Source organism: Pygocentrus nattereri, chromosome 16 (assembly GCF_015220715.1).
Source record: "Pygocentrus nattereri isolate fPygNat1 chromosome 16, fPygNat1.pri, whole genome shotgun sequence".
Lineage (NCBI taxonomy): Eukaryota > Metazoa > Chordata > Actinopteri > Characiformes > Serrasalmidae > Pygocentrus > Pygocentrus nattereri.
In genome coordinates this window covers 9400472-9428174 of record NC_051226.1, presented here as the reverse complement: position 1 = coordinate 9428174, position 27703 = coordinate 9400472, and the positions used below count along the sequence as shown (strand labels likewise).

Below are 27703 nucleotides of genomic sequence, written 5' to 3'. Positions count from 1 at the left end.
GGGTGGTCTGAAGGCCTTTACCCCCTGTGGTGTCCCTCTGCACTGGCCACACACACACACACACACTCCTGCTGGTTGCTAGGAGGGATCATCCGTAGTCTTGGAATGCAGCTTACTGTCTGGCCAACAGTACCGTTAAATGATGCAGCACTTTTGTTTCCCTTTCATGGTGTCTCAAGCAAACAACACTCCGGCACACTCTCACTCCCACGAGACACACACTGACACGCACTCCAACCACAATCCTTACACATCCCCTTTCAGCCTGATAGTACTGTTACACCAATGCATATAAGTTATCATGTTACTTATTACTGGATTACATGCACCCGTCAGAAACCATGCTAATTAGAGAACACAAGACTCAAAGAAGTTTATTCATTTAGTGTCTGAAGCGTGAGGGTGACTGTCTGATTTCTTCACAGGTAAAGAGACTTCCCTTCCTGATCTAGACGAGGAAATTGACTACCTGTCTTCTATCATCACCAAGCAGCGAGCGTCACATGTCAAAAAGCCAGGTTTGAGCTGCTTTCTGTCAGCATGTTATGAGAAAGTTCATGAACTCTTTAGAATGGAGGATTTCTTCTTGAATGGCTCAGCAAATGTTTGTCAGATCTTCATGTATATAATGACGGTTCTATTTAAAAACAGAGCTTTTTGCAGGGCTGTATCTTTTATTGAATAAGGCCATTAGTGAAAAAAGGGTGTAAAAATCTTTAATATATAACGGACCTCCACATCAGTCACACACTTTCTGTAGCTGACTAGTCCTGTGAAGTGCAGGAGGTGTTGGGAGGTGTTTTTACCCATTTTTCTGAACACTTTTAAGATATTTTGCTTGGCTAATTTGAGTTCGATCAGACTACAGCACTTCAGTGGAGTTGAAGTGAGGACTTTGATTCTGCTGTTCTAGCATATAGAATTGTTTCTGAAGTGGAACAATGGAGACAGACTGGGAGAGGTTGTGGGGTTTTTTTTTTTTTTTTTTTTTTTTTTTTTTTTTTTTTTTTTTTTTTTGAGAACAGTGGATTCTTACATGGTAACTTCCTATGAGCATCACTCTTGTGCAGTGCTTCAACATTTTGCTTAGGGTTAACACATGAACGCAAATGTTATGAAGTACAATAGTTTTTTTGCAGATTATTTGCCACCTTTAGGTTGTTTGTCTCACTTTTGAAGACTGGACAGTGGGCCTTTATCTGGTTCTTGTATCCACTTGTAAGGAGAGTAAAAATAGCATCGATTTATTTATTTTTTTTATTTATCTTTTTCCTGTAAGCAGTCTTCGTAATCATTTTTATAACCTTTTCTAATCTTAAATCGTGTTCAGTGCTTACTACACTAGAAAATATTTCTGTTGTGAAGAGAAAGTAACTGAAATTTGTGTGATTTATGTATTTATTTACTTGGGATCGAATAAAGTTCTGAATTACACTTAATTAACAATTAATTTACACTTTTCTCCAATGGCCCTCAGGTCTAAGAGATTATTGTTCTTTTTCCAAACACATTTTCTATTAATGATCTATGTTTATTAAATCATGTGCTTAGTAAAGATATGGAATGGTAAAATGAAATTTGCCAAATGAATTTTTATTCATACAACTTGAACGATCAGATCACTTTTGTAGCCATTCTTGCAAAAAATCCTATTTCTGCTTTAGTGCACAATAATTGCTGTTTAGTAGCTACACCTACCTACACTTAATGGCCAATGTCTGAGGTACCCTTTGTAGGTTTACAATAATTATCTGTTTGCCACCAACCTCTACCAAGTACATCAGTGGGAAAAGATCACTGTAGGACCTTCATGTTAGTGGCTTTGTAATATGTATAGCACTGGTACAAGTCTGCTGATGCAGTGGTGTTCTAAAATTTTCTTTCAGAACATATTGGAGGCCTGTGCCTTCATTTAGTCACTATGACTGCTGCAAAGAGTAATGTAAAAAGTGTTCACAAACTGTTTCACAACTGTACCTACATTCAGCAATAAACAGATATCTGAAAGGGAAAGAGGAAAAAAAATGTTATTCTCCCTTTTTTTTTATTTTACTTTTTCCCCCCTTCTATCTTGCAGTCTCTCCTTCCTGGTCAGCTCTCCAGTTGCAGTCAGAGAAGAACGATCAGTCTAGGTTGAAGAATGTGTCACGGTCCACTACAGCAAAACCCACCACCCACAGTCCGTCCACTGCAGCTCAGCACACCTCCAAATCCCCTGAGCCTCGTACAGATTCTTCTGGCCGCGGAAAACCCATTGCGATCCCCTTCCCCAGGGACAGCGTGCTTGTCCGTATGTATCTGGAAATTATATGGGCAAAAAAGTGTTTTGTTTGAGCATGAAACTGTCCTCCTCTGGCAATACTTAATTGTGCTCATTGTTTTTAGATGTAGTAATAATAATAATAATAATAATAATAATAATCTTTATTTGTATAGCACCTTTCATACATACATGCAACTCAAAGTGCTTTACAGAATAAATAAAAAGAAAATAAAGATAAGCAAAACACATTAAAAGAAATAAAGATAGAAGGAAACAAAATAAAATAATGAAATAAACTGAAAAAGATAAAATGAAAGAGAAAGAAAATAAAAGCAGATCTAAACAGGAAGGTTTTAAGATTACTCTTGAAGCTGTACAGGGATGTAATGCCTCTTAGCTCCTCAGGAAGAGAGTTCCAAAGCTTTGGGCCGTAGTGGCTAAAAGCACCCTCGCCAATCTTTAACCGGGTTTTAGGAATCACCAGTAGATTACTGTTTGAAGACCTGAGAGACCTGACAGGAACATATCTCACCATCATTTCACTGAGGTAAAGAGGAGCAAGACCATGAAGACATTTAAAAACCATCACCGGAACCTTAAAATCTATTCTAAAACTGACAGGTAATTTGTAATTACAAATACAAGAAAGACAGAGACTAAGAAGGGGGGTGTATGTTTGGCTCATTATGGTTCTATGTAGTTCTTTATTGATGGTGTTTATTGCCTTTGCTGGCTTGCACCAATTTCAAAACATGCATGAACAGTCCTCTCATTTGTGCAGCAATTCACTTTCTTGATTTATTTTTGTTTACTATTAATGTATGTGCAAAGCAGTTTCTACTGTTTATTATTCTGGATTACAGTCATTTGCAAAATTTTGGGCACCCCTTGTTAAAGTACGTGTTTGTTCTGTGTTAAAATAAGTTAGCACATCCTCTACAGAGAACACACATTTTAATGCACAGTTATAGTTTATTTGCTTGATGTAACATATTGTGAAGAAATAAAATGTAAAATGTGGCCTATACAAACATTATAGCACATTTTATGTTCTGTTTTATGCTGCTCCAGTATGTTAATCTCAGCAAGCAAATAGAAATTGTGTGCTAAATTGTAAGAGCTTGTTCCCTTTAGTGGGTCACCAAAACATGTAATTTGATTGGGGTTAATTAGGTTTATTAGGTACATCAACCTTATACGTAGAAAAATGAGTCAATCTACCAGGTAATCCTACCGTATAGATGTACTTTGTAGGTATGTAATTACTTACTGTAGCCCACCAATTGCTCCACATTTTATTTATACTGTCCATCAATGGAAAGGGACCACCATAAAACAGCCACTGATCAGATTATTATTTAAGTAAAGGACCATTTTCATCACAGCACGGTCCTCCACGTGGTAGTGACATTAGTGAGCGCTGGGCTGGCATTATTGTGACGTTATTGTGGAAATTTATGTAAACAAGTCTACCAAAACATTATTAAATTGAAGGGAATATGAAACAGCATGCATGCTCAGGCAGAGAGCATCCTTGCTGCGCCTGAATTCTGACACAAAAAGTCTTGGGCTTGTACGAGTCTTAACGTCACTCCACTCTGTTGTCCTCTTGGCTCTTATAATCCTAATTTCATGCCCTGCAATTATTACCTGCTGTGACCCAGCTGGCCCACTTTCACTGCTCCAAACACAGAGCTTTCATTATCAAGGTCAGGCTAACACATGATGTGTTGTAATAGGCATGTGTCATAGAGCTGTGACTGCACTTCATAAGAGCACTGAGATGCTGGCAGGCCTTTATTGGTCTGATTTAATGCGCTGCACACTAATCTCCCCACTAATCAATGTTCCTTTTAGTATGTTTCTACCAAGCAGCAGCTCTGAAGTGGCTTATCAAACCACAAAATGGATGGCGCAGTGAGTCATGGTCTGTAGATTTCTGTCCTCGTTGGCCCTGTGTTTGACGTCTTTCCCTTTTCTCTCTCTCTCTTTCTCTCTCTCTCTCCCCCTCTCTCCCTTCCTTTCACCATCTCTGTTTTGTGTCTTGTCAAACTCTAAGCAGTACTGATGTCTGTGTGCATTATCATCGGGACTGTGGCACTGATCCTGGCGGCTGTGTGCTGGGTCAGGTAAGATACATGACAGATTACCATTCTGTGCTACTTTGTTTAGTGTCAAAACATTTCTCTCACTTTTGATCACTTTTTTTTTTTCTTGTTTTTCACTGGCATACATTAAATGCAGGCTGTAATTGTGGCAGAAAATTTGTAATGCTGCATTAACCTTTGACCCACTTTGATTCTTAGACCTATTACTTTTATTTGTATTAATATGTCAACCATAAGCTGTTTACTAAATGCTATGAAACTGTTATGGGATTTTGGCTGAAAAGTACTATTTAAAAGAAAAGTGTTGCGCGTGTGCGCGTGCGTGTGCGCGCGTGTGTGTGTGTGTGTGTGTGTGTGTGTGCATATCAGACTGAAAGTTGTTTAACATGTTTCCGTCTAAAGCAAAATAAATGGCCGCTGTTGTGCTATGGTGTTAGGCAGTTATGACATTGATTTATTGGTATTGCCCCCTACAGGTTACAGAGAGAAGCTCACTTGGCTCAGAAAGTTGATTATCCTGCATTTCAAGCAGAAGGTCCCAGATCCTCTAGTGGCATTTCTGTAAGCAAAATGTACACTGGATTGCACATATGCAGTGCACTCTTACAAGAAGGCTATTTCTGAAAAAAAAAACCTCTCAATTTTCACTAGAATGAAAATATGATTTGTTTCTTAAATACCTATGAGAAGGTTTTAAGGCTTGAGAGTGCTGAATATGTTCTGTCTGTCTCTGCATCTCTCTTTTAGTCAGGAGACAAGAAGCTGGCTCACAGTGCCCAGATGTATCATTACCAACATCAGAAACAACAGATGCTCTCAATGGAGAAGTAAGTCTGAAAACACCATCTCTCCTGTAATCGTCACTGGGTCTGTCTTAAACACGTACACACACACTGTTCATAACTTTCAGGCTGAAAGTCAGGCTGAATCTCTAAAGGCATAATTTAAACTGCAAAAAAGTCACTTTCATATAAATAATACATTCATGTTGAATAGTAATTTATTTTCTGTCACAGGTTTGTAATACATAATATTTTATTTTAGTTTCTGTAACAAGTTTGTAATACAACTACTAAATTGAATACAAATCCTGAATTGAATGTCATTAAAACAAGTATTTTCACTGAGTGTAAATGGTAAATAGCATAACTGGATACATTAGTTTTGGCAGACAACTTCTAATATAGTTGAATTTGACATGAACATGCAAGGGTTTAAAACGTTTAATTCAAAATATATTGGTTATAAGCTTTATAGTAAGGATATGCAGAAAATATTGAGTATTAAAAGAATATATTTACTTCACTTTTCTATGAATCTAGAGATTCCTAGATGAGATTTCCAAACTTTTTGTCCATGTACTCTTTAGAAAATGTATGTTTACTTTAAAGGGTATATATCCTACATTTTCTAGTAGTTCGTTTTTTTTCCCACTGAGGCCCATGTTTAAAATGTATGTGCTTCTATGTAGCAAAACAGTCACCGTTCATTTTTACCAGAACTTTTCCAACCTCTCCAACACTGTAGAATTGCTTTTGGTTAAAAGATACAGGTATGTGTAAGCACTTTGGCTTTGACTCCTAATATGCTGTTCTTGTAGCATTTCCATATGTGGACTGGGGAGTGAACAGTGTGTTTTGAAACTTTAAGTGTTCACATACTGCATCCCACTCGTTTATTTAAAAGAAGTGAAGAAAATTCAGTTTTTCATACATGCCTTTCAAAAAGGTTCTTCACTCACACACCTCATTTGCATATACATAGTTCTTAATTCACAGGCCATCGGGCTGGTGAGCACCTCACTAACTACCTCTTCCCCTCTCCCAATCTGAACTGGTTTAACCTTGCACTCAACAACTGCACCTTACCTACACTGTACTGCTGCTGTTAGAACAATACTGTTTACATCTATTACTTGCACAGAGTAATATTGTTTACTGTTTACATCTGTTTTCATCTGAAAATCATTTTTTAGAGTTATTCTTATTTTCTTTTTTTTAATTATTCTCTTAAGAGTATATGTGGTGAATGGAGGAACAGCAAAGTAAGAATTTCATTGTACAGTGCAACTGCCTGTTCTGCTGTGCACATGACAATAAAACTCTTGAATCTAATAATCCATTAGGGAAATAAAAGTGGTTCTTCATTGGCATCAGTGTAAAGAATGCTTTAAACTTAAAACATAGGTTCACTGTGTTGGATTTGAGACTTTATTCTCTTCACTTGTGTTAATGAAGCATCGGTGAGCTGGTTTGAGCTAACACCTACCTGCATGTTCTGTAGCTGTGCTTCCCATCACCACAGTGTAGTCCTCTCGAACATATTATGGTTCAATACACTAAAATATGTTAAAGCATATTTGTGACCTACAAAACTAAACAGCTACGTAGCACCCTGCAAATCACTTTTTTTCTGAAACTACTGTGAACACAACACAGATACCAGTGTATATAATCATAATAAGCCATTCAAGAAGAGCTTTTGAATGCAGGAGGTCATGATGTTTCACTGTCAAGAGATTTATTCTATGTTTTGTTTTAGCCATTACATGCACTCTGTTTTCATTTGTTCATGCACAGAAACAAAACTGAACCTAAAGTGTCTGAGTCTGGAGCCATATCAGATGAGGAAACTGAAGAAGGAGACTTTACTGTATACGAGTGCCCTGGACTTGCCCCGGTCAGTAGTGCTTTTATTTTTGTGTGTTTGCAAAGAGAGCACAGTTAGTCAGTTAAGTATAAAACAGTGGGAGAAATATCAATAAATTTGAATATCAATCATGGTATGCCTATGTTTTTTTTTTTTTTATTTTAAGTGTGGCACTACTTAAAATTCAACTAATTGACATAGCTGTCAGATGTCAGGAAAAAAAAATTGTGAAGCATTGTCATTTTTCATATTTGCCACATCACCCAGCTCTTCTTGCCTGTATTTAAAATGGATGTTTCTCATATATTCTTTTTCCACTGACTGTTCTCTGTAGACAGGAGAGATGGAAGTGAAGAATCCACTGTTTGATGACTCGAGTCTACACCGTGAGAGGAATCACAAGTGACCTGGATGTGTACACACACACACACACACACACACACACACTTGCTTAAAAGCAGAATAGCAAAACAAAAAAGAGTTTGCTCTTCATTGGGGAGCACATTATTGATGCATGCATACACTTCTGATGACCATGCATGGAGAGACACACAGACAGAGAAACCACAAACACCAGAAGTTTTGACTTGCCCTTTTTCAGACGCCCTTCAGAACAAATGGAACGCAGAGGACGTCCTTAAACCTAAAACAGGATGAAGAATGGATGAAATAAAGGCAGCAGTTGAAAGTGAACTTTTCTTTAAATGCACCTTTTCTAAAGACTTTAACAAACACTGTGGACCCGACAGCAACCTGCACAGCAGACTGAAACTCTACAGGGCTCTTTTCTTCTGTTCTCCTTTCACTCTGCTCCTGCTCCTTAGTGCTGCTTTTTAATCATATATCTGTTTTAATCATGCCTCTTCGCTCTTCGTGTTCTTTTGTTGAGCTTAGTTTAAATGTCTCTTCCAGTTAGATGTTCTTCATTTAAACAGTCATATATATATATATATATATAGTGTGTGTATATATGTATATGAAAGCTGCCTCTCAAAGCTCTTATTTGGATGGCATTATCGTTCATTAGGCATGTGTACTGAATACACAGCACCCATTCTCTTACATCTTGCATCCTTCACAGATACATTGATATGATTTAATGATTTCATCTCTGATTTTGGTTTTCTTTCCTAGGCTGATCTCCTTTTTAGGGTGGAATTGCATTTTCTATGTTCCTTTCTAAGATTTCATAGTGCTTTTCTCAGGTTTCTTTACAGTATTGTCTACCTCTCCCTTTCACTGTTATTTTCCAGTTTTATCTCTTGACATGTAGACTACTATTCAAATAGAATTATCAGCAATTTTATTGTATGTCAATTCACTGAGGTATTAAATACTAAAGTCACTTTAGTACAAATAAAGTAAAATACTTGTGAAAGAGGCTTTTCTTTGACATGGACAGTGTTTATTATTATTGTCTATAAACAGAATAAACACTGAAATACAGAGCTCACCAGGATTAATATGGAACCCTTGACTAATATGAACAAAATGCAGCAGTAAAACTCACTATCAAATATTTTCTATGCTTATCTTTGACATAAATTAACAGCAAATGGCATTTGTCAGAGAGTAGAACTTTGATAATTGCATAATAATCACTATAATGTAAAAATGCCCACTATAAAGTAAATATTCCCACTTATGGACACAGTACTGTATCTTTGCCCAGATGTGGGCACATCTTTAGTAACTGAGGTTCTTTCTTTTACATTGTCTCCAGATCCTTTAGACTCATTGATCTCACAGGTTGAGGTCTAGAGACTAGGATGACCTTTGAAACTACTTGATGCTTTGGTGCTGGAAAGTCCCCCGAGTCATGCGTGTTAATGGGTTTCTTTTGGAAGGCATTTAAACTGGCAACTTTACAAACTCAAAACCATTCCTGCTTGGTTTAGTCTGTGCAGGGTTCTTTTCTACATGACAAACCTCATTTCTTTACCAAACCCTTTTGTGGAACTTGAGGCCAAAGAAATCTTTATTTTGATCTCAGCAGACCACAGAACCTGGTTTCACATAAAGCCTAGCAAGATTCGGTTGCTGTGGTTTGTGGTTCAGTGAGTTTGCATGCTTTCTTATTTCATAAGATCAAGATAGTGTGCAGCTTTTGCACAGGGGTTTAGCTCATCTTTAGCAAGAGCCACCAGTAAAACCTGGAGGCCATTGGATTGAGTGAAGATTCAGCACAGGTTTGTCAGGGTTGAGGTGCTTTTTCTAACCCAGACCAAAGTGTTTTACATATTATTATTTGATATCAAAGCCAAAGCTGATTCCATCTCAGCAATTGTGGTAGAACAAGCTTATACCAGAGTGTGAGCGGCAAAGCCCTGTGGTTAATTTAACTTTTTCTACCGCTTTTAAGTGTTGAGCAGTATAGAGCAATAACGGTGCTGCTTCCCCCACTATAGACCGACGATGGGCCACTTAAGGGCCTCTTAAGGTGTGGCTCAGAGGCAGCGCATCATCAGGGGGGCCGTTAAAGGCCATTGTCAATGTGGATGGTGAGGAAGGCAGCCATAGGCCATCTGATCGAGATATGTCCCAGGGACGGTGGTCGTCAGCAGGGTGTCAAAGCTATCAAAAGGCCATCGGGCTGGTCGTATCAGGAGCAACAGATTGCAGAGATTATGGCGGTCACTGTACAATCAGGGCAAGAGCTGTGTTTGTTTTCAATAACAATTAAACCTCTTTATTATGTGAAGAAAGAAATTATCAAATCTTAAATTAATAACTCTAACATCATGTTACTGTTTATTTCTGATATTAAGAACCTCAGATTAAGATTTCTGGTCTATGATCAGTTTATCAAGGCAATTGATTTGCAAATACATATCTAAGAAGATTATTCGGGCTTTTCAGAGAACTTATTTGTGCTTAGAATTTTTGTGGTCCTATTTATTTACTTATTTATTTATTTTTATGCCTACATGTCTGCTACGTTTGATTGTTGCTGGTACTGGGAGACATAGGAGTTAGCTTGTGAATCGTTTACTAACAGTGCATTCGACACACGTCCCACTGACCAGGGATCGTGGAACATTTACAGTTTACATTTTATTAGATTAGTGTTGAATTTTAAATGAGAGGTCATTGCCTATGCTGATGTTTGGTCTTGATGAATGAGTATGCACATGATGACCATAAAGTATTTCTGTAGATGGATAGATGAGATATATATTCACTGGAATATTATTTAATCTTCAATTCTCTGCGATGTATTGTAGTGGGTAGAAAATCACCATGAAATAATCTGCTCACCCAAGCATTTTCAGCCTTAGACATACAATTTTTTCTCTGTACAAATGTTTGCATTAGGTCATATTAATAGCAGTAACTTCATGAAGTCAGCTCCTGCTGTGAGGTTATATTGCAGTACTTTAATGTTCGTCTCTGAAATTCATTATTTCCTTTGAACTATGATTTCTCTGATCTTACCTCAACACAGACCTTAAGAAATATTTCTAATCAAACCACATGTTTAAAAAGGCAGTTTATATCACAATTTATAATGCAAAATGTATCCTTTTGGGTTCATTTATTCGGTTGTGTAAAAGGTGGTCTAAGAGATTGTAGCTTCTCTGTAAGTCAGCATGTTAACAGGAAAGGAACTGATAAAACTTAATTTTCAGAGGAAACTGCAGCTCATTGAGAAAGTTCTGCTTTTTACTGTATCAAAAAAAAAAACCTTTTCTTTGTGTGGAGTGATGTGCCTACACTTTTAAATTCCATTTAAAAAGACAAAATCTGAAAAAAGCCATCTGGGTGCTTTTGGGGGTTTAATCCTCTCTGGGTCACCCCCTTGCTGCAGCCCTATGGGCACTCCCTGCTCCCTCTCTGATGGCCTTCTGAAGCTCAGCTCGCTCCACTTTCTCCTCCACTTTACATGACAATCGCCTTCCCAAGTCCATGGCCCACTACAATGCCTGGAGCAGTGGTTTGATGTCTTTTAAACCTTTGACTGGCCCCGGAGGCCTCCTTGGTGCCCTTTTGTGGGTGCAGCTTTTCTGAACAGGGGAGCTGGAAACATGAGTTGCGGCCTGCAGCTTGTGGCCTGCTGAAGTGTGTTGGAAGGCAGGGGGTAGATTGTTTCATTCTGGGCAAGCCAGTGGTGGTGGTGTGTGTGATGATCTTTCTGGGTGGTAGAGTTTTAAAAAGATTATATGCAAAAGAACAAAGCAGCTTCTGACAACTACACACGGACATGATTTAAGCCAAGCCAACAAGACTTTGAGCGCATTGATATCCCGTTACACATTCAGTGTTCCTTCATCTTTCAAACAAACAAAATATCCTTGGTCAATATCCTTTCTAATAGTAGTGTGTGTGTATATATATATATAGCAGTACACTGATGTAGTTATATATCCATTTGCATAGTCATAGCACATGTTGCATTATAACTACAGAGCAAGCACTGGATTACATGTTGCCATAAAGTAGGCTTCATTCATAGTGCTTAACGCTGGGAACCACTGAAACTATATTCTATAGCAACACAGATGTATTCAACTAAGGCAGGACCAACAGCTATTAATGTATATGATTTAAGACAACAAGAGTTTGACTTTATTGATATCCCAATGCACATTCAGCGTTCCTTCAACTCTCAAACAAATAAAATATCCATGGTCAACCATGTGCTTTCTAAAAATATCCACACACATTGTCATATATGCTGCATTATAAACACAGTGCATGCGTCGTGGTATCGTAGGCCTATAGACACGGTGCTTAATGCTAGGAACCAGCTTGGTAAGCCACTGAAACTGGCTGGTGTTTGTTTCAGGTGATGGGAGGGGGTAGGGGGGAGAATCAAAGGACAGCATCTTATTGTTGGCCGCTGAAAGGCAGCTAATGGCCGGCCATCGCAACTGTGGAGCTGGAATCAGCAGGGAGCCCCCGGGCCATGGAGCACAATAACCCCCCTCTATCTTCCTGTGGAGAGTCTTCCTGCCCCAGTCTCTGTCCAGAGAGAGGGTAGGTGGTGCACGTACGGTGTATCAGAACCCCCGAAACCCTAAGAACATTTATAACGAGACACCACTACGAGCTACTATACAATTCAAATGAACGTCTTTTCTCAAATACAGGCCTAAGTTCAGGCTCAAGCGTCTGACGGTGCGCCGTCACTGTCCAACCTTAGAGTTATGGGCGCCAACCCGATACCTCTGTTCGACGAACAAAAGGGGAAAATCGTCCAAAATGTGACACTCAGTTTATTTAAATTAGTTGAATAAGAGCTGGCCGATGTGACAATATCATTATCGTGACAAATTCCATCACAATATGCTTTTCAGTACTTAAAAATACTTCCCAGCTGTGTGGTTTGAATAAAAGGGACTGTAATCAATGTAACACGAGCAATTGCATTCAGTTTTTGATCGTGTCTTTAATGTATGGCGCTACTTTTTCGACAGAAAAAGGTATCGCGATATACCGTAAAGGAAAAAAATGCAGTATTATATTTTGCCACATTTGGGTTAATTTACTATTTTCTGTCGTACTTGTTCAGCGTGAAAATCCAGCTCGGCCACCTCGGTGTTATCATGTCTCAGTGCGAGACGCCACACTTCAGACCCAAAACTGTGAGAAAAGAGATGAGCCATCAAACACAAACATTTCACCTTTCACTCGCTGTTATTTTACCGATTATTCGTTGTTCTTTCACCTTTTATGGGGCCACTGACGCCGTTTACACCGCGTCCGTTTCTAACCTTCGTTATTTTAATAATACTAATAATGAATAAATGAATACAAGAAAAACATCTCGTGGCTTTATTGTTATGCGAATTTCTCTGTCCAACTAAATCAGATGAAATATCATCGTCCTCACGGTCAGGATCCTCCAGGGAAGGTAAAGGAGGACTAGAGGGCCACTCGATCGCGCCCTGTTTAGCAAAATGAACCTAAAAGCCTCAGTTTAAACATGACAAACGTGGCTGTAATGATCCGGCTTTAGGAATAATCTTTGGTTTAGTAGTCAATAAAATTCTTCCTTTACTGTGGGATGTGGAATTTCAATATGAAGGAGAGCTCATTAAGAAGAAATTATTGAAGCAAAGTAGTGGTGTCATGCATATTAAACACGTTCACTATGAGCAGCGCAGTTTGCAACAGATCCAGGCAGACAGCAACATAAAGAACATACGACCTGGGTTGTATATTCAGTTATACATACAGCACATGCAGAAGAGTTAACGGCGCGTTATGAAAACAGCACATGCACTGGAATAAATGTTGCACTGTAAATACAGCAGACGCAGATTACTTTATATTGCATCCTGGATTATACAACGCATTCTAAATGCAGTGCATGCACTGAACAGTAGGAGTTGACGCTGGATTACAAACTGCACTCTAAATACGATACACTAATGGGATACTGTCGTATTATAGATGCAACACAAGTAGAGGAGTTTATTTACATTTATGGCATTTGGCTGACGCCCTTACAATTTGATCATTTTACACAAGTAGGCGAAGGGAGTGTTAGGAATCTGGCCCAAGGACTCTTATTGGTATAGTGTAGGGTTCTTACCCAGGTGGGGGATTGAACCCTAGTCTACAGCGTAGAAGGCAGAGGTGTTAACCACTACACTAACCAACCACCATGTTTATATTGCATTCTAATTGCAGTTCAGTTATTTGCTGCATTACAAATGCACACTAGAGGCGACGGGCTCAAACAGCACATAATGTGCATGATAAACGAGTTAAAGTCCTGCATAGCAGCCTATGGTTTTATCTAGTGGGGGATAAACGAACATACACGTTCCCAAACGAGTAAGAAATCAAGTTCAATCCCAGATTGCCCATCAGCTGAGGCCTATTGTGTCTGGGTGGCCAATAGGAGATGAGCTCATCAAGACCTCCAGCCCTCAGCGTGGTCTGATTAGCAAAACCTGGGCGAGGAGGCTGCAGTTGGAGTCCTGGACGCTGAGCTGCGCCATCAACTTCATTAATGACCATTTCACAGCGGCACTACTGCTGCTCACATTTCCATACCGACTCCTCTGGTGAAGGACTTAAGTCTCCAGACAGAGCCATCGCTTCAAAGCGCCACTAAGGTTGCTGAGTTTTTTTTTTCCCTTTGTATTATGGACGTGTTTAACAACGTAGCTCTCTGATAGCAGCTCGTTTTGCGTCTTCCTTCTTCGTTGGACTGTGTACGGGCCTTTTAGGTGTGAGGAGGATGTGTGATGTGTCTGAAAGCCCTGGGTCGGAGTGCAGTGAGCTGGTCCGGTCCGTGTGCCCGCCAGCCCCGGGCCCTGAGGCCCTGCACCTCCAGGAGCCCAGCCTGCTTTTTAACAGGCCCTCATCTTTCAGCAGCCTCAGCCCTCCTCAGGCCCAGACTTTCTTCCCCTTCGCGGCTGTAGGGGGTGACTTCAGACCCGGCGAGGTGCAGGCCGGGGACTTCTCCCAGCCCAAACCGTGGTACCCCTTCCCGGGGCATGATTACATGGGGCAGGTGGCGGGGTCCCACCCTGCCAACCTCAGCCCCCCCATCGCCGAGACCCGGGAGCAGATCAGGATGGCTGAAGTGAAGATCGAGAAAGAGATGAGGGGGGAGGATTACGGGGAGGTCAAACTGCAGCAGCCCCAGTTCCCTACCCCGGGGGCCTCGGGCCTCTACTATCCCACCCCGTGGCCCCCATCCTTCTGGCCCGGGCTGCCGCACGTCTCGGCGCCCTGTGGCCCAGGCCAGGCTGTGCCGGCTGTCTCCGTGTCCTCCTCCACCCCGCCGTCCTCCACGTCCCCCTCGCTCTCTCCCTCTCCGCCCAGCAGCGCCTTCTACAGCGGGGCCTCGGCGCAGTTGGCGCCCGCCGCGCATGCGCACACTGCCGGCAGAAGCAGCGGCTCTTCCAGTGGGGGCTGCAGTGACTCCGAAGAAGAGGTACTTTTTTTTTTTTTTTTTTTTTTCCCCAGTTAAAGGCATCCTGCACTAATCGAGAAAAGTAACTAACCTTAATGTGTTCTTTTACTAAAGTTAAAGGTTCTGTTAGAACCACCAGTTCTGTTTAAATGGTCTGCCACACAGCTCTTGGTTCTAAATAGAGCCGTTCTCTTCACTGAAGAACCATCTTGTTTTTGTGTGTAAATACTGAAAGTAATTGTTACAAATGTGTAAATCATGGCTGTAAGAAGCTTTATTCTGTAAATGATGCAGCCTCCAAGGTCTGTGAAATGGAGTTAAATGTCCTCTGTTATTAAATATGGGGTGAGTTCAGGTTATGTGGAATATGTTACTGGCTACACATCCATCATGCCCTGAATGATGAAGCTAGTTTCATGTAAATCACTAGTGTAACTGATCTCTAGTTAGAAAGAACACAAGCATCAGCTGAAGTCCGGATTAACAAGCTGTTCTGAACAGCTGTACTAACCATGACGAGAATGCCCGATTCCACCATGTTGGAATCTTGTATACTTCAGTCTGGTTCCATTGACTTGCATTAAAAAGTGTTTTTCCCTTCTCCTGGGGCAGTCGTGGGCTGGAGGTTAGGGAACTGGCTCTGTGACCAGAAGGTCACTGGTTCGATCCCCAGTGCCGACAGTCCATGGCTGGGGTGTCCTTGAGCAAGACACGTAACCCACAGTTGCTCCCCGTGTGCCGTGGATAGGGCTGCCCACTGCTCTGGGCATGTGTGCTCACTAGTGTGTATGTGGTATTTCACTTCATGGATGGGTTAAATGCAGAGGTGAAATTTCCCCATTTGTGGGGTTAGTCACTTAACCCTAAAAAAAAAAAATTCTTCCAACAACAGTGACATGCTGATCTGTGCTGGTTTTTCTAGCAGGGTTCTTTATTCTATCTATCGCTACTTGGCTCTGGGCTAACTGCTCTTTATTTTAAGGAGAACTTGACCACAGAGGAGTTGGAGCAGTTTGCCAAAGAGCTGAAGCATAAGCGCATCACTCTTGGTTTCACTCAGGCAGATGTGGGACTGGCACTGGGGAACCTCTACGGTAAGTTTCAGCCTTTTAGCTCAATGCAGAGTATAAGGCATATCTGAGCATGGCCAACTGTGACTATCTTAATACATGCTTTTCTCCCCTATATTTAGGAAAAATGTTCAGTCAGACGACTATCTGCCGCTTTGAAGCTCTTCAGCTCAGTTTTAAGAACATGTGCAAGCTAAAGCCGCTGTTACAGAGATGGCTTAATGAAGCAGAGACCTCAGAGAACCCCCAGGATGTGAGTCATGTGATCTTATTTACCTGTAACCTTGAATTTTGCCACTAGGAGGCTGCAAGTACATCACACATTCTTGGCGTGGGTACTTTTTGAAGTCAGAGTAAGCCCACTCAGGAGAAATGAATCAGATCTTAATACTGCATTAATGAAGGCTAACAGACTTGAGTTTCTTCTAAACCAGGGGTGCACAACTCTGGTCCTGGAGGGCTGGCCTCTAGCACAGTTTTGAGGTTTCCCTGGTCATACACCCATTTAAACCTGGCAATTAACAAAGTGTAATCAAATGTGTTGGAGCACAAATCACCAAACTGTGCTGGACACTGGCCCTCCAGGATCAGAGATGTGTACCACTGTTCTAAATGCACTTTCAAAGTCCTTTTGAGAGTTTTGTTAAAGTGAAACCATCAAATTCTCACAGAGGCTGAACTTCAGAAATGAGAGGGGGTTCAGTGACATTACTTCACTTGAACTATGTCTAGACAATGTAAATAAAGGGGGCTGCAACCAAATCTCATACTGTACAGCTAATGGTCATACTACTTTGGTATGGTAGTATGCATGTGTAGATGCAGGTCAGTGGTGACCTGCTCTTGCAGTTGACTTGGTTCTCTAACTGGGTCTTCCTTTTCTTTTTTTTTTTAATAGATGTACAAGATTGAGAGGGTGTTTGTCGACACAAGAAAGAGAAAGAGGCGAACTAGTTTAGAGGGTTCAGTCCGCACTGCTCTTGAGTCGTACTTTATGAAGTGTCCCAAGCCCAACACACTGGAAATCACGCACATATCTGATGACCTTGGCTTGGAGAGAGATGTAAGTAATAACTCCCACCACACTTAGTTTAGCTCTTCTTGATATGTTTAATGATCTGTGTAGCTCGTATGTGATCCTTTTATAAAGAAGCTTGTCTGCCTTTCAGGTGGTCCGTGTCTGGTTCTGTAACCGCAGACAGAAAGGCAAGCGTCTGGCTTTACCCTTGGATGATGAGACCATAGAGGGTCAGTATTATGAACAAAGTCCAACACCACCTCCGCACATGGGAGGCACACCCCTCTCTGGTCAGGGTTATCTGGCACCCACTCACACTGGGGGAGTCCCTACTTTGTACATGCCACCGATTCACCGGCCCGATGTCTTCAAACAGGCCCTGCACCCTGGGCTGGTGGGCCACCTTTCCAGCTAAGCTTCCCTGTTCTGACGACACCCTTGGGGGAGAAATGGCTTGCTAAGGGAAGAGAACAGGACTTCATTTGCTCCAAGCCAAGCTATGGATCAAACTAGCATTTTTATTTTTTCTCCCCCATCTTTTTAAAATGACTCTGCCTCTAATGCCTGTTGCTTTCCAAACTGCAGTATTGCAGAGCCTGCTTAATTAGAAATGAACATGATACATCTGCTTGAGTTACTCAACAGAAGGTACTGGAATCAAAATGTATCTGATGAAATGCATTTGCACAAGTCATGGATTTGTTTCAAAACATGACTTTTAGTTGGTTTTAATGTTTTCTTTTTCATGTACCTTTTTGTGTGTACATATCTTTTTTTTTTTTTTTTTTTTTTTAAATAAATAATAGTCCAATATTTTTGTTAGAGATCCAAAGTGACAACTATTGCCTGGTCAGTTGGGAGAATTTGTGGAATTGGCAGCCAACTACAAGAATACTGGTTGTTTGTCAAAGGTTTTGCTCTGAAAGGGCATCAATTAGTTCCCTTCTGTCCGATTATCTCAGTTTAGTAAACACTAGGTGGAATTTCAACACAATCGCCTTAATCTGTTTCTCTGGCCTGTTTTTAAAGTTGCTCCAAATGGATATTTTGTGCCTTATGTTTCACAACATCTCTTTATACAACATTGTAAAAAAACAATGCTGATAATTTATTAATGGTCACTTTCCTGGCTTTTGACAAGTTCATACTACTCTTTCACTGCCATTAAACCAGTTCCTTTGACAATCCATATTTGTTTCGTCCTTGCAGAACATGTAAAACGCTGTCTCTTGACTTTGCTCTGACGAGGAAACCGATGGCTGTTGTGAAAGTGTTGGAAGAAAGGGCATAAGTTACGGATATTGTGAAAAGTGCTTCCTTTCTAGTGAATCCTGTTTATATACATTATAAAACCTTGCCTTGGGTTTCTTTTCCAAATCTTAAATCCAAATTTCTCCTAGATTCAGAGGAAGCATTGCGTGTTGTTCGTTTTCAACTGTACACAGTTCCTGTGCATGATCTGGTCCAGCTGTTCAAGCATGATTCACATTTTCTAGAACGGGAGTGGAAAAGGAAACTTGGCTTGTGCTTTTGTGGTTTGTTGCTACAGAAATTCCTCTTGCACTTCTGCAAACGGTTTTCCCTCCCCTATGTTAGCCATGCCTCATCATGCTAGTCTGTTCTTTGCTGCTCCACCATCTTCCTTAGTATCTAATTCTCCTTCAAACACCCACCTCTAATATTTGCATGTTCCTGATAACTCACTTTAAGTGGACCAGGTGCGTTAGATGAGGCTAAACTGTAGGGTGTGTAGATAATCAGGAGCAGGATTGGACACTCCCCAAGGTCTCTCTCCAGCGTTGTCAACATTTTTCTTACGCTGTTTGTGAAATGGTGTTTACATCAAACAAGATTCTCACAAGCTGTGGTGTTATCACTACTTATTAGTGACTAGGCAAAATTCCAGAGTCCTGTGCACAAAGTAATGCAACCTGCGAAGGATTCTAGGAGGCTGCAACAACTTACTGTCAAGGTTGTCATTAAGTTGTCGCAACATACTCAATTTGCTGAGGAATTGCATTTCAATGTTGTGGGCACAAAAATAGGCTGTCACTACGTAACAAAGCGCATGCATGTCAAATGTAGTACCCCAATGTTTAGATCTCAGTGTGGTGCAGTAGTACAATTTTGTGAAGCAGACACTTAACTGAGCTGACCACAGCTGTGTTTATTTACAACTTTGAGTTCGGCCTGTGCCTGCAACATAAGGTTGTGCTATGAAGCAAAGCTGGTTGAGGGAGGGGAGAGAACTCTGTGAAAGGGGGCTACAGGACTGGGGATATGGGGCAGTGGTTGGGATTGAAAAAGCATTGACTCAAGAAACAGAAGGTAGAGATGGAAATTTAGTATTTGATTGAAAGGAGGAATGGCTTCAGACATGGTTCTCTTCCCAAATTACAGCTGTTCTGTAACATTTATTTAGAGATGTGGCTCGATACTTCTGATCCTGACATTGGGTGTTTTCTTTAAGCAGTAAACTGAATATTACTCAATGGTGTCTGTACTATTAAAATGGTTGAGGAAAAATACCACCGCAAATATGTGTAGGATAAAGATCCTTTTCTTTCCAAGCCTGTTCTGCATCTCCCACATGTGCACATAGCCAAGAGACCCAGTGAATGCTTTACAAATGAAAGGCTTTCAAATATTTCAGTGGTTTTCACAGAATTCACATTTTAATAGCAAATGTATTGGTGTCAGGGTATCATCATTATTACTTGGTATGAGAGAAGATACCAAAAGTGGTGGTATTGCCGATCTTTTAACCTGCTTTAAATGCAGTACTTAAGCTATACATCCACAAGTGTGCGTACATGACAATATGACAGTTGCAGTAAACAGTAAATCAGGTGAAACATGGGAAGTTGTGCGACTTATTTTCAAAGAGGGCACCACACAAATGAAAAGAATGTGACGCTTTTGGTTTTACTGTTTGTTTGATAAAATAAATGAAGGATTTTTTTTCCCAAAAAGTTTTGCATGTGCAGACAAACGGCAATCACACCAGATAATGTGGGACTATAGCAGGAAAAAAAACAGGTGTATCAAAGCTGAGACTACTTTGTTACACCCTTGTGTATCACTACTTTTTATTTTATTATTTTCTATTGTGCAAAGGTGTTGAATGTGCAAAATGTTTGAGAGAGCTACACGTAATGTTCTTTAAATACAGTACATGTAAAGCTTCATCTTGCCCATGCACTCAAGTCCTGGTATGTCTTGTATGGCAGTCTCTCATAAATTGGGCAGATATTGCAAAGCCTCTCTCTCCAGTCCGTATAAAGTTTAACAGTGCTGTCCTGATGCCAGGCAAAGTATGATTTATAGCGTTCTGTGTCTGTAGATAGTTTTTTTAGGAATTTGCCAAGTGCGTCTATGGAGTCAAAGTCATCCACGTGGATAAAAGAATTCGGTGGTGCTACAGCTTCATAGTCCCTACGTGGAGGACCCAAAACCACGGGCACTGTCCCAGCCTGGAAGGCATTTCGCCACAGCTTCTCTGTGATATAGTGTGGAGACTCTGCATTTTCGAAGGCCAGATAAAAATAGCAGCGGGAAATTAAGTTCAGCAGCTCAGTCTGGGGCACCTGCTGTTTTACAGCACGGCCATACACATGCACAGGGATGGTGTTTTTCAGCTGCTGATACACTCTGCTTCTTTTGTGAAGTTTATTGTAGTTACTGACCACCCAGCAGACCAGGTCAGTCTTATTTCTTGTCATGATAAAGTCACCAGGCCCAGCTGCACCACTTTTCTCCTTGGGCATAAGTTTCCCATACGGCACTGTGATGTCCGCATTGGGTCCATATGACATTGTCAAGTGAAAGATACCTGCGTACTCCCTCAAATTACCATTATTTGGTGGGGCTTCCAGAGACAGCCAGAGCCACCTCTGACTGCCTGAGCGAGGGAGATGAAGGGGCAGTTTCTGCCTTTTACTCTTCAGCTCATGGTGATGGAAGACCACAATGTCAGCAGTGGAATAGAGTGAGCGATTATCCACCAGTCGACAGCCAGAGATGCCATAACTCTTCAGACACACGTCCCCTGCTAGGCTGTATGGAGTAAGGAAAGGCCAGTACCACAGCAGGATGGTGATGGTTTTTGGCCTGTAGCTGCCACTATGAGAAACCCTTGGCAAGCTCACAAAGATGCAGATGAGAACAAGGGTAAAAAGGAAAAGCTTTGCGTTCCATCTTCTTGTCAGCTTTGGGATGCAGCTCTGGCCAGATGTCATTGCTGGGGAGGAAAGGTTTCATTAGAAATAGGCGTTAGCTGTTTCTTCCTTGAATTAGATTGCTTTGTCATTTTGTTTATAAGTAACTTTTTGAAGCAACAGCTTGTGGTTTTGTCAGTGTCATCTACTTCCTATGATAACTGCTGCACTGTGCTCAGCTTCCATTAGGTTGGGTCCTTCGGTTTCTGTATTTTTATTTGTGTGCGACATGCAGTGGCTACTACATAAACAGTGGCCTGTGTAAATAGTGGCCACTTTGTTTGGTGGCAGATCTAAATTGTAATCTACCACTTCTGCCCTCAGAAGTCAGATGAGTGACTGTACAAGAGTATACCATACATAAGTATCTCAGCCTTTATTGGCCTAGAGTGAACTCAGTGACCCCTTTATTATTCATGCCCTCGTCTCTATGACTGCTCAGCCAATGTTGGCATTAAGGCTACGCCCAAAACCACACATTATCTTACCATACAAATGAATGCACTTCTAAAGGTGGTATACTATTTTTGGCATCCTTTTTCCTATGGTAGTAGCTTTTGAATGCAGCTCAAGTGTTTCCTTTAAACCCGGGGTCTTATCTACAAAGGGTCGTTGTGGCTGCAGGTTTTCATTCCATCAAAACAGAAGATCATCTGATCAATTCTTTGAAGACTGAGCCCAACAGCCACACCAACCCCTTTTTGGAAAAGATTGAACATCCTTACTTTAAGCAGTAAACGGAATATATGTTTATGAAAGAGATGGCCAGTTTTCCTAGACCCAAATGAAGTCCAAATCTAGACTAAAAACTCCAACTGTACTTTACCACTGCTGTTTCAATTTTGTCCAAGACTAGGCTTAATCCATGTCTGGGACACTGTGAATGCTCTGCTTTAGTCAGTTTATCTTAAAAATGCAAAGGTTTTCAGTTATAATTTTTATGTCTGTATCAGTTTGCACTGTGTAAATCACACAGAATTGACCATTTTACATGAGCAATAAGACTGACAAAAGCATCATTGTCTGCATTCATATCAGAACACTAGTTTCGATACTGTCCTCTCAAAATGAAAATCAGTACTATCGCTCTTCTTTAGTCAAGAGGGCAGGCTTGTCCTCAAAGGTTTTGTGTATGAGCTTGTGGTTAATTATTTCAAAAGAACAGAGTTTAAAATTTCTGCTCTTGTAGCCAAGTACTGATTTGATTTTAATATGTATAACGTTTTTGTTGCTAAATCTTCGTTCGTGTTCTCTGCAACCATTCAAAATTGATCAGAACTTTAACGAATCCACAAGAGCCAGGGTTGCCAACTCCTCAGTAAGGAAAGTAGTTATTGACTGTCCTAAAAGTCGCTAGAAGTCGCTGAGTGACGTCATTGCTTAATTTAATGAATTAATTAATTAAATTAATTTAATTGAATTCATTTGCAGTGTGGCTGTGGAGCAGAGTGGGTCTCCTCTGACTGTGAGACCGAGCACTGTGAGTGCTGCGGGGCCCGCTGCTCGCTGAGGACAGTAGCTGAAGAACATATGTGTTCACCTCAGAGTCTCCTAAAGTCTCCAGTAACACCAGAAAATGTCGCTAGTTGCTTTAAAAAAGTCGCTAGAGGGGTCCGAAAAGTCGCTAAACATAGTGACAAAGTCGCTCAATTGACAACACCGACAAGAGCGCTTGTTGTTATTCTCAGGATTAGTATCTGGAGGGAAAATTAGCATCTGGAGACTTGTTGACATATTGACACAACTTTATTTCAAGCTTACGTTAGCTTTTCTTGCTCTAGTAATGTTAACCTTGTCCAGTTAGTTAGCTGGCCTAGCTAACATTAGTCAGCTTTCCTAGAATGACCACAGAGAAGCAGGTTAATTCTTCTAGTCAATCTCAGTCCATCATTAGGTCCAACTAATGACCATCACTATTGAGCCTATGTGTCTTTTTTTACATATGGCGTAACAACACGGGACGGCTTTGTGGACTTTTGGCAACCATCTGAAACATCAGTGTGAAGCAATCTTAGATGTGGAGTTGCTGCAACTTCTGAGTGCAACAGTCAAATGTGGTAGGTTACTCATCACTATGATCAAGTGCAAAACCACCAAAAACATGCTGATATGCTAAGTATTGATAGCCTTTTGGACCTCCTGACATTTCTGTATTTTATCTTTTCATATGACAACACTAACCCTAGAAATGACACTTGGATATAACTTAAAGTAGTCAGTGTACAGCTTGTATAGCAGTTTAGATTTACTGTCCTCTGAAAAGAACTCAACACACAGCCATTCATGTCTAAATGTTTTTAAGTTATAGGCAAGTTTCATTTCCATAGTGTTAGCCCATGAAAAGATATAATAAAAAATTTGCAGAAATGTGAGGGGTATGCTCACTTTTGTGAGATACTGTATATTTGTTTTCTCTTTATGGACCAGTACTGCCAAAGTTTAGACTTTTACATCACTTTCTCTTAAAACACACCCTGCAATAAAAATTTCCTCCTGACGTCACTGAAGTCACAGTAGTCACTGTAAAATCTGAGTTTATTTTGAAAAGTTCTCTTTTTGAAAGAGTAACAGAAGGCAGGAAGCTTTTATAAAGGAAATGAACTATTCACCCATTAAAGCTTTCTTACAGCACAGCACAGGAAATACATAATTTTTAGTAGAGATGATAAAAACAGATTATTGCATGAAACCGAGTGAACACTTTACTTATAGTTTAAAACTGTAGTTGAAATAGTCTAAAACTGCAGCAACGAGACCTGAAGAGCAGAGAGACCGAAGTGACAAGAGATCTGAGCTAGCTGAGATTAATGTAAAGCTTCCTGTACACATTTGGAGGAGGTTAGAGCTCTGAGCGTGCTTACCTGGGAGAGACAGCAGACTCTGTGCGTAATATGCTGTATGAGGTTCTGAATGCTGATCTGAAGTGCAGCAGCTTGACAGAGTCAGCGTCATGAGGGAACAAGGTGGAGGGGCTGAGCTGTCTTTTAATGAGACGAGAATGATGGAGAGATAATGACAACGTTTCCTGTTGTCATTCTTACATATCTCTCTCTCTTACACCCACTCACTCATCCCCATTTTCTCCTCCCATCTGAATTTACCTTAATATCTAGGCTTCGCCCGAGGAGGTCCATTAGGTTCAGAAACCACTCTCAGGTCTCTGAATGTAGTAACTTTTGTTCTCCTCCCTGTTAGAATTTATCACTCATGAAATATCTAAAGTATCATGATTTACTACCTTGTGTCAAAATGAAATTTAATGGTTGGCTGTAGTCTGAACTGTGCCGATAGCAGTGGATTGTGGGTTTAGGTAGCATAGATTTGAAACGACAAAGTGCAGTTCCTGTGTGTGTGTGTGTGTGTGGTGAGCGTGTGGCGTTGGCAGAGCCTGTTTAGCAACACATCCTTCCGCATCAGAGAGGTCTTGTGTAGTTTAAATTTAGGAAAGGAGGTTGTGGCAAGAATGATGAACGGTGCATGGACAGCACATGATCAAGTCTGACTAACCTCACGAAAGTATTCTTTCATACCCTCTCAGAAAAAAAAGGTACGAAACTGTCCCTGGGGCACATCAAGGGTACATCTCTTGTACCTTTAGTCAGGGAATATACTTGTACCATGATCAAGGTTGGTATGGCTACTGAAAAATTAGTAGTTAGCTACTTTGTAGCTACTTTCCCAAAATTTGTAGCTAGCTTCAATTTAGCTACTTTTCCAGAAAAAGTAGTGACTACTTTTTAGTTACTTTCAAAGCGTGATCGTCAGAATCTTTGTGAATCTCCACATGACACACCAAACGAGCCCAACTGATAGTGTGAATAAAACACTGCATTTAATCCTGTGCCAGAAAGAAAGGTGCAAATATACAAAAAGACCACCAAAAAGTGAGTTTAAGTGTAACCAACTATCAAACTTACACAACCAAAGGTGCGACATCCAACAAAAATATAGACTAAAGTAAATCATTCCAGGTTTTTCAGCAAAAATAACCGAAAACAAACCAAATAATTTTGTTCAAAGCATTGTCAACTGCATAAAACTGCTCCAATTAAAACGTTTCAGCAAGATCTGTACAGACATGACATTCAGAGTCGTTTGTTAAACTTCAGTAACACTTATGCCTCAAAATCCTCATTGGGGTGAGAATCAGGCCTGAATAGTCTGTCCACTGCTGCAGAGCTGCTGCAGCTCTACACTAGAACTAGATTTTTAGGTAAAATAGCATAATCATGCCTTACTGTAAAATCGTTATAACACACAGTTCTGACACAGTTTTCACAATAAATGGTCTTAAATGCTGGAGTTAATGTAGAACTGCTAATTCACCAAGCTGTAACGCTGAAGGCTGATGTGCAGCAACGCAGAGAACGAAATGGCAAAGAGAGAGATTTAAGACGAACATTGATCAACAACTCGTGGAGCTGAAGTCGCTTCTCTTTCTCCTGCTTCTCGTTCAAATTCTCTTGTTCCATATTAAATGGTGCAGCTCTACTATCTGGCGCCTCAGGCACCATTTATGGTTGCATGGGACAGGTCGAACGAGGCGCTGTGGGATGAGAAGTGATTCCAGCCTCGTAAAAAGTCAAACATTGAGAGACGTTTTACAAGAAACTCATGGAAAAGTTTCCTGAGATGCGAGAAAACGCAGAGCAAAGTAAGTCTGTGTTTGTATTTGTTATATTTTTAGCCTGAACTAGAACATCAGCACATACTGAGAGATACTTACAGCCAAGAGGGTAAAACTGACATAAAATGTTGTGGCTCCATTTTTGTTGAAAGGACAAAACGGCTCTTCTTAACATTTCGGTTGCAACCCCTGAGTTAAGCCTACTAGTAAGGGGTAACTGTCCGTGGCTCAGTCAGGATTGCACAATTGCCACCAGCTTGGTTAATGACCATGTTCTATGGTTCACATTTCGCGTGGATTGATTGAAGTTTTTGCTGTAGCTGCACAAAAATTTGTAGGTGCTACAGCTACTAGCTACATTTCATAAAACTGTAGTGGCTATAGCTGTTAGCTAAAAAACTAATTGGAGCTACAGCCCCATCCCTGACCACAATCCATTGAAATTATATTTTTAAGTTGTATTGACTCCACACACCCCGTCTCGTCTTTTTATTTTATTGTTCTATTGTAAAACTTTAGCTTGCGAAAAGATACAAATATGTACTTTTCACCCAGAAACAACTTATGTAAGCTTTACAATTGGACCAACTGTTATGTTGCATCCACTGTTGTGCCTTTGAAATACATGCACAGAACCTTTATTTCTAATAGTGTAGCATTTTTTTAAAAATTAGCACCAAAAAGTAACAAAAGATAAAAAAAAACATTTAAGAAATGACAATATACAAACATTCATTGCCAGGGGTTCATAGAGATCACTATTTCTTTGATTGCATTAAATGTCTTTACTGTGCTCTTTTTTTTTAATATTATATACAGATGATATATTGTTTGAAATCTCCCAAGAAGTACATTAAGTTTTGGAGAGAGACCATTTTACTTTATGAATATGGAACTCTCCTAACATGACAAACAGTTGTATGATATTGTAGTGGCTCATGCTGCCATGAGAGGCATGGCCATGCAAAACTGAGCAGAGGCTCTCAGGAGGCGGCCTGCTTCTTACTTCAAACTCAACCAATCTAAGCCTCTTATTTTCATGGCTCATTGGGCGGAAGGCAGGAGACACCCATCACTGGGCAGACACACAGACATATACATTCACATCTACACTGTTAGAAGTAAAGGTTCTTTAAAGGGAATTTTTTTCATTCATCAAGGTACAGACAATGTAAATCTACCTTCAAAGGCACAGCAGTGGTTTTAAGGTCCGATTGTGTACCTTCAATAAGTTTTTCCCAGTGGAAAATGACATATTTGTACCTTTTGATAAGCTAATATGCGGTGTGTGGAGACCACAGTGACAATAGGGGTACTGCACCAGTGACAGTTTGCACCTATTTTCTGAGAGTGTAGGGGCAGTTTAGCATCTACAATTCACCTGACTGTATGTCATTGGACTGTGGGAGGAAACTCACACAGACACGGAGAGAGCAAGCAAACACCACCCTGAGAGGACCCTGATCACCCAGGCCAGGGAATCAAATCCTTCTTGCTGTGAGGCTACCCACTGCGCCACCTTGCTCCCGTACTTCAAACCTATCAATCTAAAATAAAATAAAACATGAAATATATTAATTCTTATGATCATTCTTTCATAGACTTGCTGGAAAATGCATGGGCGTCTGTTACCCTTTAAAGACCCATGAATCATAATTCATGACCCATGAATCATTTTACTTGCAGCATATCTTTGTGTAAACATGCACATATTTAATGTAATATTTTTTAAATGTTTAATGTTTAAGATATAATGTTGACTTCAAGTACCCACTCACGTTTAGCCAAAAAATTCTCATGGTTGTCCCCAGACGATCTTGATATGAGATGACATCTTGCCCTGCAAGAGCAGTGGAGGAGTGGAGTGATTGTGTAGTT

The 27703-nt window shown here is 40.5% G+C and overlaps 3 protein-coding genes across 4 annotated transcripts in view; 2 read left to right on the top strand and 1 right to left on the bottom strand.

The window, feature by feature from the left end:
- Nucleotides 1-8402, top strand: part of npdc1a (neural proliferation, differentiation and control, 1a) — a 32906-nt gene extending 24504 nt beyond the window's left edge. The window contains exons 2-8 of one of the 2 annotated variants that reach the window (XM_017714506.2): nucleotides 426-518; nucleotides 2078-2290; nucleotides 4323-4392; nucleotides 4848-4932; nucleotides 5119-5198; nucleotides 6951-7050; nucleotides 7355-8402. In XM_017714506.2, the coding sequence (XP_017569995.1) occupies nucleotides 426-518; nucleotides 2078-2290; nucleotides 4323-4392; nucleotides 4848-4932; nucleotides 5119-5198; nucleotides 6951-7050; nucleotides 7355-7426 (713 nt within the window). In that variant the 3' untranslated portion in view covers nucleotides 7427-8402. The remainder of the gene's footprint in view (nucleotides 1-425; nucleotides 519-2077; nucleotides 2291-4322; nucleotides 4393-4847; nucleotides 4933-5118; nucleotides 5199-6950; nucleotides 7051-7354) is intronic. The other variant, XM_017714512.2, reaches the window with a different exon arrangement.
- A 5465-nt stretch (nucleotides 8403-13867) lies between these two features.
- On the top strand, nucleotides 13868-17713 carry pou5f3 (POU domain, class 5, transcription factor 3). Its single transcript, XM_017713505.2, has 5 exons — nucleotides 13868-14914; nucleotides 15876-15987; nucleotides 16086-16216; nucleotides 16862-17026; nucleotides 17133-17713. Exons 1-5 carry the CDS (start codon nucleotides 14213-14215, stop codon nucleotides 17394-17396), a joined length of 1374 nt encoding a protein of 457 aa, XP_017568994.1. The 5' UTR covers nucleotides 13868-14212; the 3' UTR covers nucleotides 17397-17713.
- Nucleotides 17714-19634: 1921 nt separating this feature from the next.
- On the bottom strand, nucleotides 19635-24196 carry LOC108436793 (fucosyltransferase 7 (alpha (1,3) fucosyltransferase)). The gene is made up of 2 exons (XM_017713491.2): nucleotides 24060-24196; nucleotides 19635-21221 (listed from the first exon to the last, which is right to left on the bottom strand). The coding sequence occupies exons 1-2, from the start codon at nucleotides 24148-24150 to the stop codon at nucleotides 20167-20169; spliced, it is 1146 nt and encodes a 381-aa protein (XP_017568980.1). The 5' UTR covers nucleotides 24151-24196; the 3' UTR covers nucleotides 19635-20166.
- Between the last annotated feature and the right edge of the window lie 3507 nt (nucleotides 24197-27703).

Excerpts from the sequence above, each read along its gene's own strand:
- pou5f3 (XM_017713505.2), top strand. The coding sequence starts at position 14,213 with ATGTGTGATGTGTCTGAAAGCCCTGGGTCGGAGTGCAGTGAGCTGGTC. Across the intron at positions 14,915-15,875 it reads GCAGTGACTCCGAAGAAGAG|GAGAACTTGACCACAGAGGA; the intron begins GTACTTTTTTTT and ends CTTTATTTTAAG. Across the intron at positions 17,027-17,132 it reads ACCTTGGCTTGGAGAGAGAT|GTGGTCCGTGTCTGGTTCTG; the intron begins GTAAGTAATAAC and ends TCTGCCTTTCAG.
- LOC108436793 (XM_017713491.2), bottom strand. The coding sequence starts at position 24,150 with ATGACGCTGACTCTGTCAAGCTGCTGCACTTCAGATCAGCATTCAGAA. Across the intron at positions 21,222-24,059 it reads GAGTCTGCTGTCTCTCCCAG|CAATGACATCTGGCCAGAGC; the intron begins GTAAGCACGCTC and ends TTTCCTCCCCAG.